This window comes from Hypomesus transpacificus, chromosome 9 (genome assembly GCF_021917145.1).
Source record: "Hypomesus transpacificus isolate Combined female chromosome 9, fHypTra1, whole genome shotgun sequence".
Classification (NCBI taxonomy): domain Eukaryota; kingdom Metazoa; phylum Chordata; class Actinopteri; order Osmeriformes; family Osmeridae; genus Hypomesus; species Hypomesus transpacificus.
The window spans coordinates 15,468,157-15,483,522 of NC_061068.1; the positions used below are offsets into that span (position 1 = coordinate 15,468,157).

Consider the following 15,366-nt stretch of genomic DNA (forward strand, 5'->3'; position numbering starts at 1 on the left):
ATTTTACTGCTCTACCTTGTTGATGAGGTACAAGGTGGAGCCTACATCATTTTACTGCTCTACCTTGTTGATGAGGTACAAGGTGGAGCCTACATCATTTTACTGCTCTACCTTGTTGATGAGGTACAAGGTGGAGCCTACATCATTTTACTGCTCTACCTTGTTGATGAGGTACAAGGTGGAGCCTACATCATTTTACTGCTCTACCTTGTTGATGAGGTACAAGGTGGAGCCTACATCATTTTACTGCTCTACCTTGTTGATGAGGTACAAGGTGGAGCCTACATCATTTTACTGCTCTACCTTGTTGATGAGGTACAAGGTGGAGCCTACATCATTTTACTGCTCTACCTTGTTGATGAGGTACAAGGTGGAGCCTACATCATTTTACTGCTCTACCTTGTTGATGAGGTACAAGGTGGAGCCTACATCATTTTACTGCTCTACCTTGTTGATGAGGTACAAGGTGGAGCCTACATCATTTTACTGCTCTACCTTGTTGATGAGGTACAAGGTGGAGCCTACATCATTTTACTGCTCTACCTTGTTGATGAGGTACAAGGTGGAGCCTACATCATTTTACTGCTCTACCTTGTTGATGAGGTACAAGGTGGAGCCTACATCATTTTACTGCTCTACCTTGTTGATGAGGTACAAGGTGGAGCCTACATCATTTTCCTGCTCAAACTTTAACATCAATTGTTCCTATTAAATCCTGTAGTACTGATACACATCATGTAGCTCAGGATTCTCCCACTGTAGTCATGACAACCTGAGCCCCTGACTGATCCCTCCCACTGGGCTTCTCCAGTTCTCCAGGGTGGATCACCTGGTGGACCCACGTCTGGTCTGTAGGTCCTCCCTCCACCCTGGGTGGTTATGGGGGAACTGCTCACTTCCTGCCCTCCTCTCCAAGGCTGTATTCATACCAGGTGTGTCTCTGACTGCTCTATAGCAGCTCCCTCAGCTCTCTAATCACATGACCAACACATGGAGAGCCTTCATGTGTGTCCAGCTGGTCTACTGCTAGGGCCCCTGAAGAGGTGACGAATACCACAAGAAACACACTTGAGAACCCTGAGGGGATTGAGTGCTGAACCACCCTGTAGGACAGTAGACCCTGAGGGGGTTGAACCACCCTGTAGGACAGTAGACCCTGAGGGGGTTGAACCACCCTGTAGGACAGTAGACCCTGAGGGGGTTGAACCACCCTGTAGGACAGTAGACCCTGAGGGGGTTGAACCACCCTGTAGGACAGTAGACCCTGAGGGGGTTGAACCACCCTGTAGGACAGTAGACCCTGAGGGGGTTGAACCACCCTGTAGGACAGTAGACCCTGAGGGGGTTGAACCACCCTGTAGGACAGTAGACCCTGAGGGGGTTGAACCACCCTGTAGGACAGTAGACCCTGAGGGGGTTGAACCACCCTGTAGGACAGTAGACCCTGAGGGGGTTGAGTGGAGCATCTTATACAACCTTCTATCTAGGATTCTTGATACAGTCTATATTAATGACCTAAGGGGAAGTTGTTGAAAGGGTCAGTTGGAGACATACAGTAAGGTGCTAATGAAGCAGCTGATGAGAGTAGCTTGGTAGTTTACGATCCATTGTGGACAAGAGTGAGTTCAATGCTTGTATTCATTATCAGTTGTTTAGAGTGACCAGATGTTGTGAGTCTATATAAGAATGGGTGTATATTTGAGTCGATATCACTCGGCTGGGTGAAACTAGCAATACGTGTCCTGCAGTAGATCGACCACAGAGCGCTCTGTTAGTTCAGTCAAGACAATCACGTATTAGATTTGAGCATTTATTGTTACATGACATGGACATGTAGATTTACTTTGGCGGAGTGGATGATCTAAGGGAAGCACTCCCTGCCTCCTCGATGCAACACATACATACATGACATATGAGGCAGGGAGCAATGGAGATATAATCCCCCTGTAGGATAGATACACAGACAGCATGGGGGAGAAGGGGACGGTGGAGGGTGGCAGAAGCACTGATCATACAACGACCGGGGTGAGTGTGTGCATATCCGCGCGTCTTTTAAAGACGCCTTATCGGACGTGGCCCAATGGATATGCGCTGCTACATGGGTGTGGTAGTGGGAGGAGTAAGGAAGGTGGAGTAAGACGCCTTACGCCCCCGATCACTGACTGACGCGCGCTGCCCGATTGCCCTGCCAGAACTAGCTGCGCTTATGTAATGTACGGTACAGAACAAATCATTTGTATTCATCCGGTATCCTGACTATTCAAGCACACAGTGTCTTCAGATTTTCCACCACACTCTCACCCCTTCTCTATCTTTCTCCTTTCCTCTCAACCTCTTTCTATTTCTCTCTCCCTTCCTCTCACCTTCTCTCTCTTTCAATTTGAATTGTTTATCTCAGTGTATGGTATTTGTTCCTTCCCCTCTCTCCTCTCTTCCCCCTCTCACCCCTCTCACCTTCCCTTTCTCGCCCTTTTCATCTGTATTTCTTCACTCCTTTCCTCCTCTCTCCATCCCCTCTACTCACCTCCCCCTATTTCTCCTCTCTCCACCCCCCCTCCTCCCCCTATATTATTGGGCATGCATGCACCCTTACATAAGAACGTTCCAGTAATGAGACTCCAAACAGGATCAACTGGTCCAACAAGGAAGTGTGTGTGGGTGTGACACATTCAGATATGTACGGTATGTTCCATAAACAATACCAACAGCAGTAAGAGCAGTCTTTAATGTTGGGATCAGATGAGTACAAGGCAGCACTACAAGTGATCAGACTGTCAGCATTACTGTCAGACACACACAGAACCAGATGGAGCACAGAGAGGAGGCTGATGGTAAAACCAGAGTATTATAAAGGTCAGTAGAAGGTGTTTATTCACATGTTGGAGAGTGAAGGATTTACTGTCAGTCCAGGATAAGTTATGATTAAGTCAATTAGCATCTGTATTCCTGGTCTGATGTCTTACCCTTTCAAATACTGGACATGTGTTTGTTTATCAGAATAGATCCTAGGCTACAATATAACATGATTTCATGTCTGTTAAACATGTCTTTTGTGTCTGTAATGTTATCATAGGCTATTGTGTGTTGGCAACAATGTCAGTCAGTGGTTAAGGACCTCCTACCTGTGGTGATCAACAGGAAGAGGATGTACTGTGTCATCAGTTATCAGTGTCCAGGGAGGAAACAGACTACGATATATGATAACAACACTGTGTCATTAAGGGTTTAAAGAATATGATATTTGTATATCACATTTAGAGTGCTTTGGTCCTCTATAGACTGGGGTTAGCTAGTGCTAACAGCTTTTGATTGTGGGTCAAGATATGGCTAGCCTATGACAACCTATGATGACATAAACCTTCATTCAACACACCATCTAGTATAAACCTGTTCCACTGTGTTCCTCTGTGCATTGGTGAATGTTTCATTTGCCCTGTGCAAGAGTATCCCGAGCATGAGAAAGACCCTGATCAGAGACAGGGCAGAAAGAGGAGGGTTCTGGCAGGGCAGGTGATTAGAGACAGGGCAGAGAAAGGAGGGTTCTGGCAGGGCAGGTGATCAGAGACAGGGCAGAGAGAGGAGGGTTCTGGCAGGGCAGGTGATGTAGGCTGCAGGTGAGGGAGGACAAACATCCAGAGTTACAGTACAGAACACAGTACAGTGATGATCATGTAACAGGATGACAAATCATGTTTCTGGAATGATTAGGGGTGATTGTACATCAGACTGGCAGAAGTTTTTAAATCAAGTGTTTAGATCAGGTCGTATTTACCCATCATTCTTATAAGTCATGAGACTCACAACTCCACCCAACACCCATCATTTCTACTGGGAGCGTCAAGTGAAACTGCATTTCCTCATCCATGACATGGTTTCTACAGAGCCCTGTAGCAGCACAGGACTGGAATGTAGAAATGAGTCAAACCAGATAGATGAGAATCAAACTAAACTCTACAGTGGAGATAGAGAGGGGAGGGTGCTGATTGACAGGAACATGAAATTGTCTTGAAGAAATATTGTTAAATACAAAATGTCATGATTAATGTGGCAATTCAAATATCAATTTCTATATTTCACTTTGAGCACCTCCAGACAGTAGATTGAACCAGCTATCACTGGTAGTGTAAGGTTAAGTTTAGCTTGGATAGTTTAGTGGTCAGGGACAGGTGAGGGTCAGTCCAGGTACAGCAGGTCTATAGGAGCATGGTGGTCAGGGACAGGTGAGGGTCAGTCCAGGTACAGCAGGTCTATAGGGGACAGGGGAGATAGGGCAGGGTTTATACAGGAGAGCAGAACTTCTGGTCAGAGAGTAATAATCTGCTGATCACAGTGACTTCACAAAGACCACCAGGTCTGCATCCATGGTGTCATGAGGTCACATGAAATGACAGTTGATTCTCCTCATTTGGTCCAGAGCACCTCACTGTGGGGTCCTGTCAACACCATGACACATAACTGAGGCCCCCACTCTAACTGTGGACACATAGGAGTTAGTAGCTCTAACCCTGGAAATATAGGAGTTAGTAGCTCACAGTAACAGTAAGCAGGTTTAGATGGATAGTCCTGTGTATTCTGTATCAGCTACAGTATATTAATGATGTTCTGATTTGATAGTACACCCTGGCCCCTCCTACCTGAAGGGTTAAGTAGTAAACAGCTCTCATGATGGGGTCTATATCAGTAGACCTTGACCTGTCGTCTTGTACCTGGCTGGAACTAGAATGTTCCAGAGGCACTCTTCATTGAGAAAGCAGCACAAACGGCATTAACAGATTTCTTCTTCAGCACGAAGGACAATGCCTGCTTGACTAGACGTTGTGTTTGTGAATTCAGACCAGGAGAAAGCAGAGGTAAGTCCCTCCAGGGATCATGTTCAGGTCAGGTAGGAAGTGAGGAGGATTCTAGTTGAACGCTCAGACCTACAATCCTCCTGAATGGAGGACCAGGGTGTGGTCAAGAGACACAGCTGAACCGTTGGAACATTTGGTTGGACACTCACATGAGTAACTGTATCTAGTAGAGAGTGAAGGATTTTAATGGGTTTAATGGTAACATTTGTTTGTCAGTAGTTAGTTTGTCATGGTACTGAAGGTGATTTTGAGTACAAATGTACAGTACAGATCCTTGGTCATTCCTGTTAATCATTGTCTAAAGTACAGATGTCTACTGGACTGGGTGTTATTACAGAACATGTGATGACAGAGAGAGCAGTTTCAGAGAAGGCAGTAAAGCTGTTTAGATAAGATTACACGGTTTATTAGGTCTTTTGAGTTGAAGATGTTGATAGTTATAGTGTTAAATAAGATAATACTATAATCCCATGTTAAATAGTCCATTGTAGAGTTAGGCCCAATCCCAATACTCCCCCTTACCCCTACCCCTTACCCCTAGCCCTTAGTTTACCCCTAGCCCTTGGCCCTTGAAACTAAGGGCTACATTTCCCAAAGAAATGAGACGACACTTGGTTACGGTCACTTCTTCTAGCACGTATCGATATCTCCAAAGCAAGTAGTGTTATGCACTCATATCAAACGAAATTCAATGCTAATGGAGTCTAGTTAAACCTGTAGACTTGCTAGTCAGAGAAATGCAGGACTGTTGTGCAAATCAGCAATGTAACGTTAGCGTAGCAAACTAGCGATTTTTAAAGCCGTTTCAATTAAGAACATGGCTGCAAATATATGTGTACAGGACTGTGTATAGCACAAAACAAGCCGCCATTGTTACCGGTCGCGCAGTATTCACATAGCCCTAGGTTTCAAGTAAGGTCCAGAGCTTACTTGGTTTTAAGGGGTGTATACCCCTTAGTCTTAGCCCTACCCCTAGCTCAAAAAGAGTATTGGGACACCACTAGCTCTCACGGGAATGCTCAAAAATAAGGGGAAGGGGTAAGGGGTAAGGGGGAGTATTGGGATTCAGCCTCAGACTTGGTGATGTTTTCCCAGTATGAACACCTCTACCAGCAGCTCTGACAGTCCCTCCCTTCATGACTTTCTGATTCTTATTTAATCTACTCATCCGTCTCAAACACACCAGCTCTCCCTCTGTCTCTCTCTCCATCTGTCTGCATAATACACACACTACACACACCTGCCTCTCTTTCTCCCTCTGTCTCTCTGTCCATTACTCTCTCCATCTCTCTGCATAATGGGTGTTACATGTGCTACAGTGTACCAGGACACCAGCCTTCAGTAGCCTGTTGATAGTTTCCTTATTACTTAACTTTCCCTGTGGGGAGTACTGGTTCTTCCTAGGTCCTGTCTTGCCTTCTCATAAGATAATCTGCCTTGTTGTGCATGTTCATACCTCTCATGAACTCGTTCAAAGTTCAGTTCATACAAGTAAATATGAATCGTTCACGTTCTTAGTTTACCATTTAAATTCTGAACTAGTTCATAGTTCAGTTCATATCATACTCATCCATCTCAAACACACCAGCTCTCCCTCCCATCTCTGAATAATACACACACTACACACACCTGCCTCTCTCTCTGTGTGTGTCTCTCACTCCAGTGTTGAGAGTTTTGGTAGGGTTTTATAGTGTATTATATGTAAAAGTGTGTCTTTGTATAGGGGTCGGTTTCAAGGGGGTTTATGTTAATGTATAAAAAGTTTACATTTACATTTAGTCATTTAGCAGACGCTCTTATCCAGAGCGACTTACAGTAAGTACAGGGACAGTCCCCCGAGGCAAGTAGGGTGAAGGGTCTTGCCCAAGGACACAACGTCATGTGCACCGGCCGGGAATCGAACTGGCAACCTTCAGATTACTAGCCGATGCTCTAACCGCTCAGCCACCTGACTCCCCCAAAAAGTTGTAGTATATGTAAGACATAATGCCCGACGAGGTGTCGATTATCACCTGATAATGGATGATGCGGAGGTGTGAACCGTCTAATGCGCTGCAGAGTGGCATGATTATATTTATAGGGGACAGGTCATGTTTCTGGACATAATAGGTGTCATAGTCCATATGACTGTGTCTACATCGACCTATATCTTACCTAGAAATAGACCCAAAGCAAAGTTACTATTTCAAATCCCAAAGTAACCAGGTACCCAGTACTTTGTCATGGGATCCATAACTGCTGGTGCTGCCTGGGTTTAACTACAGGTGTTTCCTCATTCATTACATCGTTTACACAGAACACGGATGTTGGCAACAGAAGATGTAATTTAGTTATCACTGTTTATAACTAACTATATAACTATAACTAAGTTTACTGTCAGAGAGCAGAGACGGTAGGAAGGTAAATCCCTCCAGAGATTATTGTCAGGTCAGGTAGGAAGTGAGGATGACTACAGCGCTCAGACCTACAATCCTTTTACATGGAGGACCAGGGTGTGGTCAAGAGACACAGCTGAAAAATAGTAACATTTGGTTGGACACTCACATGCAGAGTGTCCAAACAATAGTCTAGTAGATAATTAAGGATGTCAATGGTGTTAATAGTAATAATTGTTTTTCAGAAGTTAGTTTTTCATGGTACTGAAGGTGATGTTTTGTACAAAAGCACAGTACAGATTCTTGGTCATTCCTGTTAATCATTGTTTAGAGAAGGCAGTAAAGCTGTTTAGATAAGATTACACTGTTCATTAGGTCTCTTGAGGTTAGGTTGTTGTAAGTGATAATGTGTTAAATAATAGCATATGATCTGATGTTATATTGCAGAGTTAGACTTGGGGATGTTTCCCCAGTATGAACACCTCTACCAGCAGCTCTGACAGTCCCTCCCTTCCTGACTTTCTGACTCTTATTTAATCTACTCATCCGTCTCAAACACACCAGCTCTCCCTCTGTCTCTCTCTCTATTTATCTCTTTATCTCTGCATAATACACACACCTGCCTCTCTCTCCCTAATACACACAGCACACACACACAACTGCCTTTCTCACTCCAGTGTTGCATGAGAGTTTTTATAGGGGTTAAACATTTTAAATGTTGTAAATGTAAGAGTATATATTTGTGCAGGGGTTTGTTTTAGGGGGGTTCCTGTTCATATATAGTATATAACCAGCTCTCTCACAAGGTTCTTAAATGCTGTATTCATTAAACAGCTGTTTGTATCCATGCCAACAACCATTACAGGGGGAGATTTTACCCTGCTACCTCTTGATCTGCAGTCAAGTGGTCCAAGCACTGAGCTCTAACCCTCCTGTCTTCCTCTAGAGTTCTCTGTCTCTGTGGAGACTCCCTCTCTCCCTCTGCATACTGCTGCATATGAAGTCATAAACCATGAGAGGGTGTGCTATATACCACATGTATCATAGGCTTTTGTGGTCATAGACCTGTGGCCCACTACAGTATTTTAAACTAGCGTCCTGTGTACTACTATAATGTGGGATAGAGCCTGAGTTATAGAAGATTGATATGAACACTCATTACCTTCCCTTGGTTCTGACCTATCGTGATTCATGATCCCCCCTACCAGATCTGACCTATCAGTCTATCCTGATGCATGATCCCCGTACCAGATCTGACCTATCAGTCTATCCTGATTCATGATCCCCGTACCAGATCTGACCTATCAGTCTATCCTGATTCATGATCCCCGTACCAGATCTGACCTATCAGTCTATCCTGATTCATGATCCCCGTACCAGATCTGACCTATCAGTCTATCCTGATTCATGATCCCCGTACCAGATCTGACCTATCAGTCTATCCTGATTCATGATCCCCGTACCAGATCTGACCTATCAGTCTATCCTGATTCATGATCCCTGAACTCCCCAGTGTCTGTAGCAGCTAGAAACACTACAATGTTACTATATAGTGTTGAGTACTAACCATCCTTGACTCAGCACAAGTATTGTTGGAGTCAGAGCAGTGAGGTAGTATAACTGCTCCTGGATACAGAGGTAGATATAGTCATCCTTTATAGTACCCTACAGGTCTGCCTTGTGGAGTGGGGGCTTGTAACCTGCAGTGTATATACATGTGGAGGTTGTAACCTGCAGTGTATATACATGTGGAGGTTGTAACCTGCAGTATATATACATGTGGAGGTTGTAACCTGCAGTATATATACATGTGGAGGTTGTAACCTGCAGTATATGTACATGTGGAGGTTGTAACCTGCAGTATATATACATGTGGAGGTTGTAACCTGCAGTGTATATACATGTGGAGGTTGTAACCTGCAGTGTATATACATGTGGAGGTTGTAACCTGCAGTATATGTACATGTGGAGGTTGTAACCTGCAGTATATATACATGTGGAGGTTGTAACCTGCAGTATATATACATGTGGAGGTTGTAACCTGCAGTGTATATACATGTGGAGGTTGTAACCTGCAGTATATATACATGTGGAGGTTGTAACCTGCAGTATATGTACATGTGGAGGTTGTAACCTGCAGCATATATACATGTGGAGGTTGTAACCTGCAGTGTATATACATGTGGAGGTTGTAACCTGCAGTATATGTACATGTGGAGGTTGTAACCTGCAGTATATATACATGTGGAGGTTGTAACCTGCAGTAAATATACATGTGGAGGTTGTAACCTGCAGTATGTATACATGTGGAGGTTGTAACCTGCAGTATATATACATGTGGAGGTTGTAACCTGCAGTATATGTACATGTGGAGGTTGTAACCTGCAGTATGTATACATGTGGAGGTTGTAACCTGCAGTAAACTGTATAAGGAGCTTCCTGTATCAATGGCCTTGCAGGAAACAGGGCAGCTGCATGACATGCTGGTGTCCAGAGACTAGTTGCTGGTCTCTCTACTCACTTCCCCAGTCTCTCTGGGGAAACATCACGTTTCTGAGAGATGCAAGTCTGCACATGTTGTCACTGAGGGACTCAAAAGTCCTTACTGTAATACTGGATGTGAAAAGATCCATCCGTGTTTTAGAATTATACTAAGCAACCAACAAAACATTACTGTGTTTCAGGGCTTCTAAAATGAGTCTCTCTGGGGAACATGACATGGACACCAAAGCTAAAAGGTAAGATGAGAATCCAGACCTGTTCATGACTGTTCTCCATCTCAGAGCTCAGCAGTGATATTATGACATCATCATTAGTCAGAATAAATGAAAGACTGAAGGTCTGTCTCTGTTGTGTTGAAGCCCAATCCAGCAGGAGAGACAAGCCAGCTGTGTGTCCATGAAGAGTGACAGGTCTATGAATCGACCTATCATGTTCAGTGATGGAGGAGGACCTTCTAATGAGGAAGGGTATGTACTGACCTCTGCTGGTGTTCAATGTTATGTGATGAAGGTGACATGGTTTGAAGAAGCCGTCTCTACTGGGACTCAATATTCCTAAATTATAATATATATGTCTTATAGTTGATATGTGATTATAATGATAGTGTTTAAATTTACTTGGGCCCACATGAATCAATGCAACATTACTTATTCATGTCAGAACACAACCTGCCAGCCTCAATCCCTACTGTTTATTGTCTTTGCTGTCTAATTGTTGAGTTAATACAGTTGGTCAGGCCAGACCCATTCATTGCCAACACCTGTTTGTTGGTAATACTGAGCTGTTAAAATGTTTGGAAAGAATCCATGAAAGGGGACATGCTGCTCACTGGTAAAGACATTGATTTTTCTAAGTGAAGCAAGGTATAAAGTAGTATTTATAATCTAAAAGTCCAATGTAGGCCTTTGCTTTATTATGTAAAATCTCTCCTAAAACACAGGGTTAGAGCTGCTGACTGTAGATACTAAAGTATCCCTCATCACATCCCTACTAAAACACAGGGTTAGAGCTGCTGACTGTAGATACTAAAGTATCCCTCATCACATCCCTACTAAAACACAGGGTTAGAGCTGCTGACTGTAGATACTAAAGTATCCCTCATCACATCCCTACTAAAACACAGGGTCAGAGCTGCTGACTGTAGATACTAAAGTATCCCTCATCACATCCCTACTAAAACACAGGGTTAGAGCTGCTGACTGTAGATACTAAGAAATCCCTCATCACATCCCTACTAAAACACAGGGTCTGAGCTGCTGACTGTAGATACTAAAGTATCCCTCATCACATCCCTACTAAAACACAGGGTTAGAGCTGCTGACTGTAGATACTAAAGTATCCCTCATCACATCCCCACTAAAACACAGGGTTAGAGCTGCTGACTGTAGATACTAAGAAATCCCTCATCACATCCCTACTAAAACACAGGGTCTGAGCTGCTGACTGTAGATACTAAAGTATCCCTCATCACATCCCTACTAAAACACAGGGTTAGAGCTGCTGACTGTAGATACTAAAGTATCCCTCATCACATCTCTACTAAAACACAGGGTTAGAGCTGCTGACTGCCAGCCTGGCTGACATACAGACCATGTGGTAAAGGTTCACAGTGAGAGATACAGAGTAACAACAGGTCTGGAAACCTGCCTGTCTGACTCATTCAAGTTGACCAGCAACATTCAAGCCTGGTTCTGACTCTACTGTTGAATGACTACAGCAACACATGTTGGACAGTATGATATTTCTGGTGTCTACTTTAGTGATTTATGTTTGTAAGACACTTTGTTGTGTCTGTTGACAGGATGAGACAGCAGAGACCAGCCTCACCTGTACCCAGCTGTTTGTCCATGAAGAGTGACAGGTCTATGGATCGACCTATCATGTTCAGTGATGGAGGAGGACCTTCTAATGAGGAAGGGTATGTACTGACCTCTGCTGGTGTTCAATGTTATATGATGAAGGTGACATGGTGTGAAGAAGCCGTCTGTGTATAGTGTATACAGGTAGGTAGGCCACACACAGTCATTGACAACACAAATAAATAATTTGAAGTATAACGTCATTATTTTTAGATTCAGGATCATCATGTGACATGTCTACTAAACAAAGTCAGAGCTCATAGCCTGGCTGATGTTCAGACCATGAGGTAGAGCTACACAGTGAGAAGGAGCTGTTATTTAGTATCATGTCATTGACATGTGGTGTTGGTCTTCTCTTTATGTACAGTGCCCTCCAAAAGTATTGGAACAGTGAGGCCAATTCCTTTATTTTTGCTGTAGACTGAAAACATTTGGGCTTGACATCAAACGATGAATGTGAAACCAGAGATCAACGTTTCAGCTTTTATTTCCAGGTATTTACATCAGGATCTGATGCACAAATTAGAAAATATCACCTTTTTGTTCGAACCCACCCATTTGTCACGTGAGCAAAAGTATTGGAACATGTGACTGACAGGTGTGTTTTGTTGCCCAGGTGTGTCCTATTACATACATTATTCAATCAATAAATACCACTGAATGTCTACACTCAGGTTCAGATTGGGTAAGATAGGTTTTGTCTATGCAGACTGTATTCAGAGATGAAAACAACATGAAAACCAGAGCGCTGTCTTTGGGTGAAAAACAAGCAATTGTGAGTCTTAGAGAAGATGGAAAATCAATCAGAGCCATTGCAGAAACATTGGCCATAGCCAGTACAACCATTTGGAATGTCCTGAAGAAGAATAAAACTACTGGTGTACTAAGTAACAGACGTCGAACAGGTAGACCAAGGAAAACATCAGCAGTTGATGACAGAAACATTGTGAGAGCTGTAAAGAAAGACCCTAAAACAACTGTTAGTGAGATCAGCAACAACCTCCAGATGGCAGGAGTGAAGGTATCACTATCTACTGTTCGCAGAAGACTTCATGAACAAAAGTACAAGGGCTACACCAGAAGATGCAAACCACTCATTAGCAAGAAGAATAGGAAGGCCAGGCTGGAATTTGCCAAAAAGTACAGAGATGAACCTCAAAAATTCTGGGACAAAGTTTTATGGACTGATGAGACAAAGATTAACTTTTACCAAAGTGATGGAAAGGCTAAAGTTTGGAGAAAGAAAGGAACTGCTCATGATCCCAAACACACAAGCTCATCTGTGAAACACGGTGGAGGTAATGTCATGGCTTGGGCTTGCATGGCTTCTTCTGGGACGGGCTCATTAATCTTCATTGAGGATGTAACACATGATGGCAGCAGCAAAATGAACTCGGAAGTCTACAGAAACATTTTGTCTGCCAATTTAAGGAAAGATGCAACCAAACTGATTGGCAGAGCCTTCATCATGCAGCAAGATAACGACCCAAAACACACTGCCAAAACAACAAAGGAGTTCATCAGGGGCAAGAAATGGAAGGTATTAGACTGGCCAAGTCAATCTCCAGACTTAAACCCTATAGAGCATGCATTTTACCTGCTTAAGAGGAGACTGAAGGGAGGAACCCCACAAAACAAACAACAACTGAAAGAGGCTGCAGTGAAAGCCTGGGAAAGCATCAAAAAGGAAGAATGCAAAAGTTTGGTGACGTCAATGGGTCACAGACTTGCTGCAGTTATTGAAAGCAAAGGATTTGCAACTAAATATTAAGTCTTATTCACTTAAATATGTTTTAAGTATATCTGTTCCAATACTTTTGATCACATGACAAATGGGTGGATTCAAACAAAATGTGATATTTTCTTAGTTGTGCATCAGATCCTGATGTAAATACCTGGAAATAAAAGCTGAAACGTTGATCTCTGGTCTCACGTTCATTATTTGATGTCAAGCCCAAATGTTTTCAGTCTACAGCAAAAATAAAGGAATTCGCCTCACTGTTCCAATACTTTTGGAGGGCACTGTATCTATGGTTTAACCACTAGACCACCATCAGACACATCAACACCTTTGACCTCCTTGTTGTGTTTGATCAGTGAGAGACAGGACCACAACCTACCAGTCCACTGTGCTGCTTTAATGTTGAACTTTACCTGACATTAACACAGAGACACAACCACAACACAACCACAACAAACTACCCTGAAACTAATGCAGTTATGCAAGTCATACCATACTACCATTAGGTCATTCCATATCGGTGCAGACATGTTATTCAAAGCTGCTCTCTCTAATTCAGTAGAGACTAGAGCGAACTCCAGGATAAGCCTGTGAGTTACTTCTCCACCTTAAAAGACTTGACATTTATTGTTAACATGTAATTGTGTTATAATAGCTTTACATACAAATAAGAGAGATCAGTGCAGCTCTGGTGAAAGTCTGAGAACAATAACCTCCCTACACACACACACCCACACACACACACACACACACACACAGACACACACACACACACAGACACACACACACACACACACACACACAGACACACCACACACACACAGAGACACACCACACACACACACACACACACACACACACACACACACACAGACACACCACACACACACACACACCCACAGACAGCATGAGAGTCAGTGCCCTGCAGGTACCAGGCCTGGTATGAGCACAGACCGGGCGGGGCTCAGCCCACTTAGACTGGTTGAGACCAGAAGGTCTTCAACTCCTGGGTGGAGGAGTGCTGCAGTGTCTAAAGCAGGCTGCTAGCAAACATGCAGCCCTGTGTGAGGTGGACTGGCTGAAACAACACAGTTGGGGGTGACAGTGTTTCTATATTTGATTAATGTTATATAGGAACATTGCCATCTAGTGGAATAGATTATGGTTTACTTTGTGTCACTAAGAATCAGAATCAGAATTTGGATTATTCGCCATGTAAGTTCAAACAAATATGAAGGTGCATACAATAAACATATAAGAATCTTAAAAAATAGTATACATTTACAATAGTATGTACAATAACTCATTCTAAACAACTAAACAATATGTAAAATATAAAATAGATATAAAAATAGGATAACATTTGGATAACAGTTCAATTTAAAGACGGCTTGTGCAATGTGCAAATAAGTGGTGGATGGATTAAACAGATACAAGTTATAATGGAAGTGGGAGTCCTTGGCCTTGTTGAAGAGGCCAGCAGCAGATGGATAAACTGTTCTTATGGCGTGAGGTTTTGGTCCTGATGGACCGCAGCCTTCTGCCGGAGGGGAGTGACTAAAACAGGGAGTGGCCAGGGTGGGAGGAGTCGGCCACAATCTTCCTCGCTCACCTCAGGGACCTCGAGGTGTGCAGGTCCTCGAGGTTAAGCAATTTGCAGCCGATCCCCTTTCAGCAGTGCGGATGATACGTACCAGATGGTGATGGAGGAGGTGAGGCTGGACTCAATGATGGCTGTGTAGAAGTGCACCATCATTGTTGTTACGTACGATGTTAAAGGTAACAATGTTTGACTGACAGTACTGGACCAGCGGAGAGTGTCAACGGTGTAGCCGGGCACAAACGATGCAGCGGGGTCATATGGGTTATGTACATTTATTAATACAGCTGCAGAAAGGTATCGGCAAACCGCAACAAGTGAACAAATAACAATGACTAATAGACAAGGGACGTACCAGTACATAAAGACACGGAGAAGGGACTATGAGCGATTCCCGATGAGACAAATAAAGTGCACTACGATAAGGACCGAAACGGCC

The 15,366-nt window shown here is 43.5% G+C and overlaps 1 protein-coding gene across 5 annotated transcripts in view; it reads left to right on the top strand.

Annotated features, from left to right (window-relative positions):
- LOC124471292 (NACHT, LRR and PYD domains-containing protein 12-like) overlaps positions 1–15,366 on the top strand; it is a 1,476,309-nt gene that overhangs the window by 1,040,374 nt on the left and 420,569 nt on the right. Inside the window, exons 2-5 of one of the 5 annotated variants that reach the window (XM_047025731.1) lie at positions 2,709–2,853; positions 9,910–9,963; positions 10,087–10,194; positions 11,529–11,645. The exons of 2 other annotated variants lie outside the window; for them this stretch is intronic. In XM_047025731.1, the coding sequence (XP_046881687.1) occupies positions 9,920–9,963; positions 10,087–10,194; positions 11,529–11,645 (269 nt within the window). In that variant the 5' untranslated portion in view covers positions 2,709–2,853; positions 9,910–9,919. Of the gene's footprint in view, positions 1–2,701; positions 2,854–9,909; positions 9,964–10,086; positions 10,195–11,528; positions 11,646–15,366 lie in introns of those variants that run through there. 2 more of the 5 variants (XM_047025732.1, XM_047025728.1) reach the window with 2 other exon arrangements.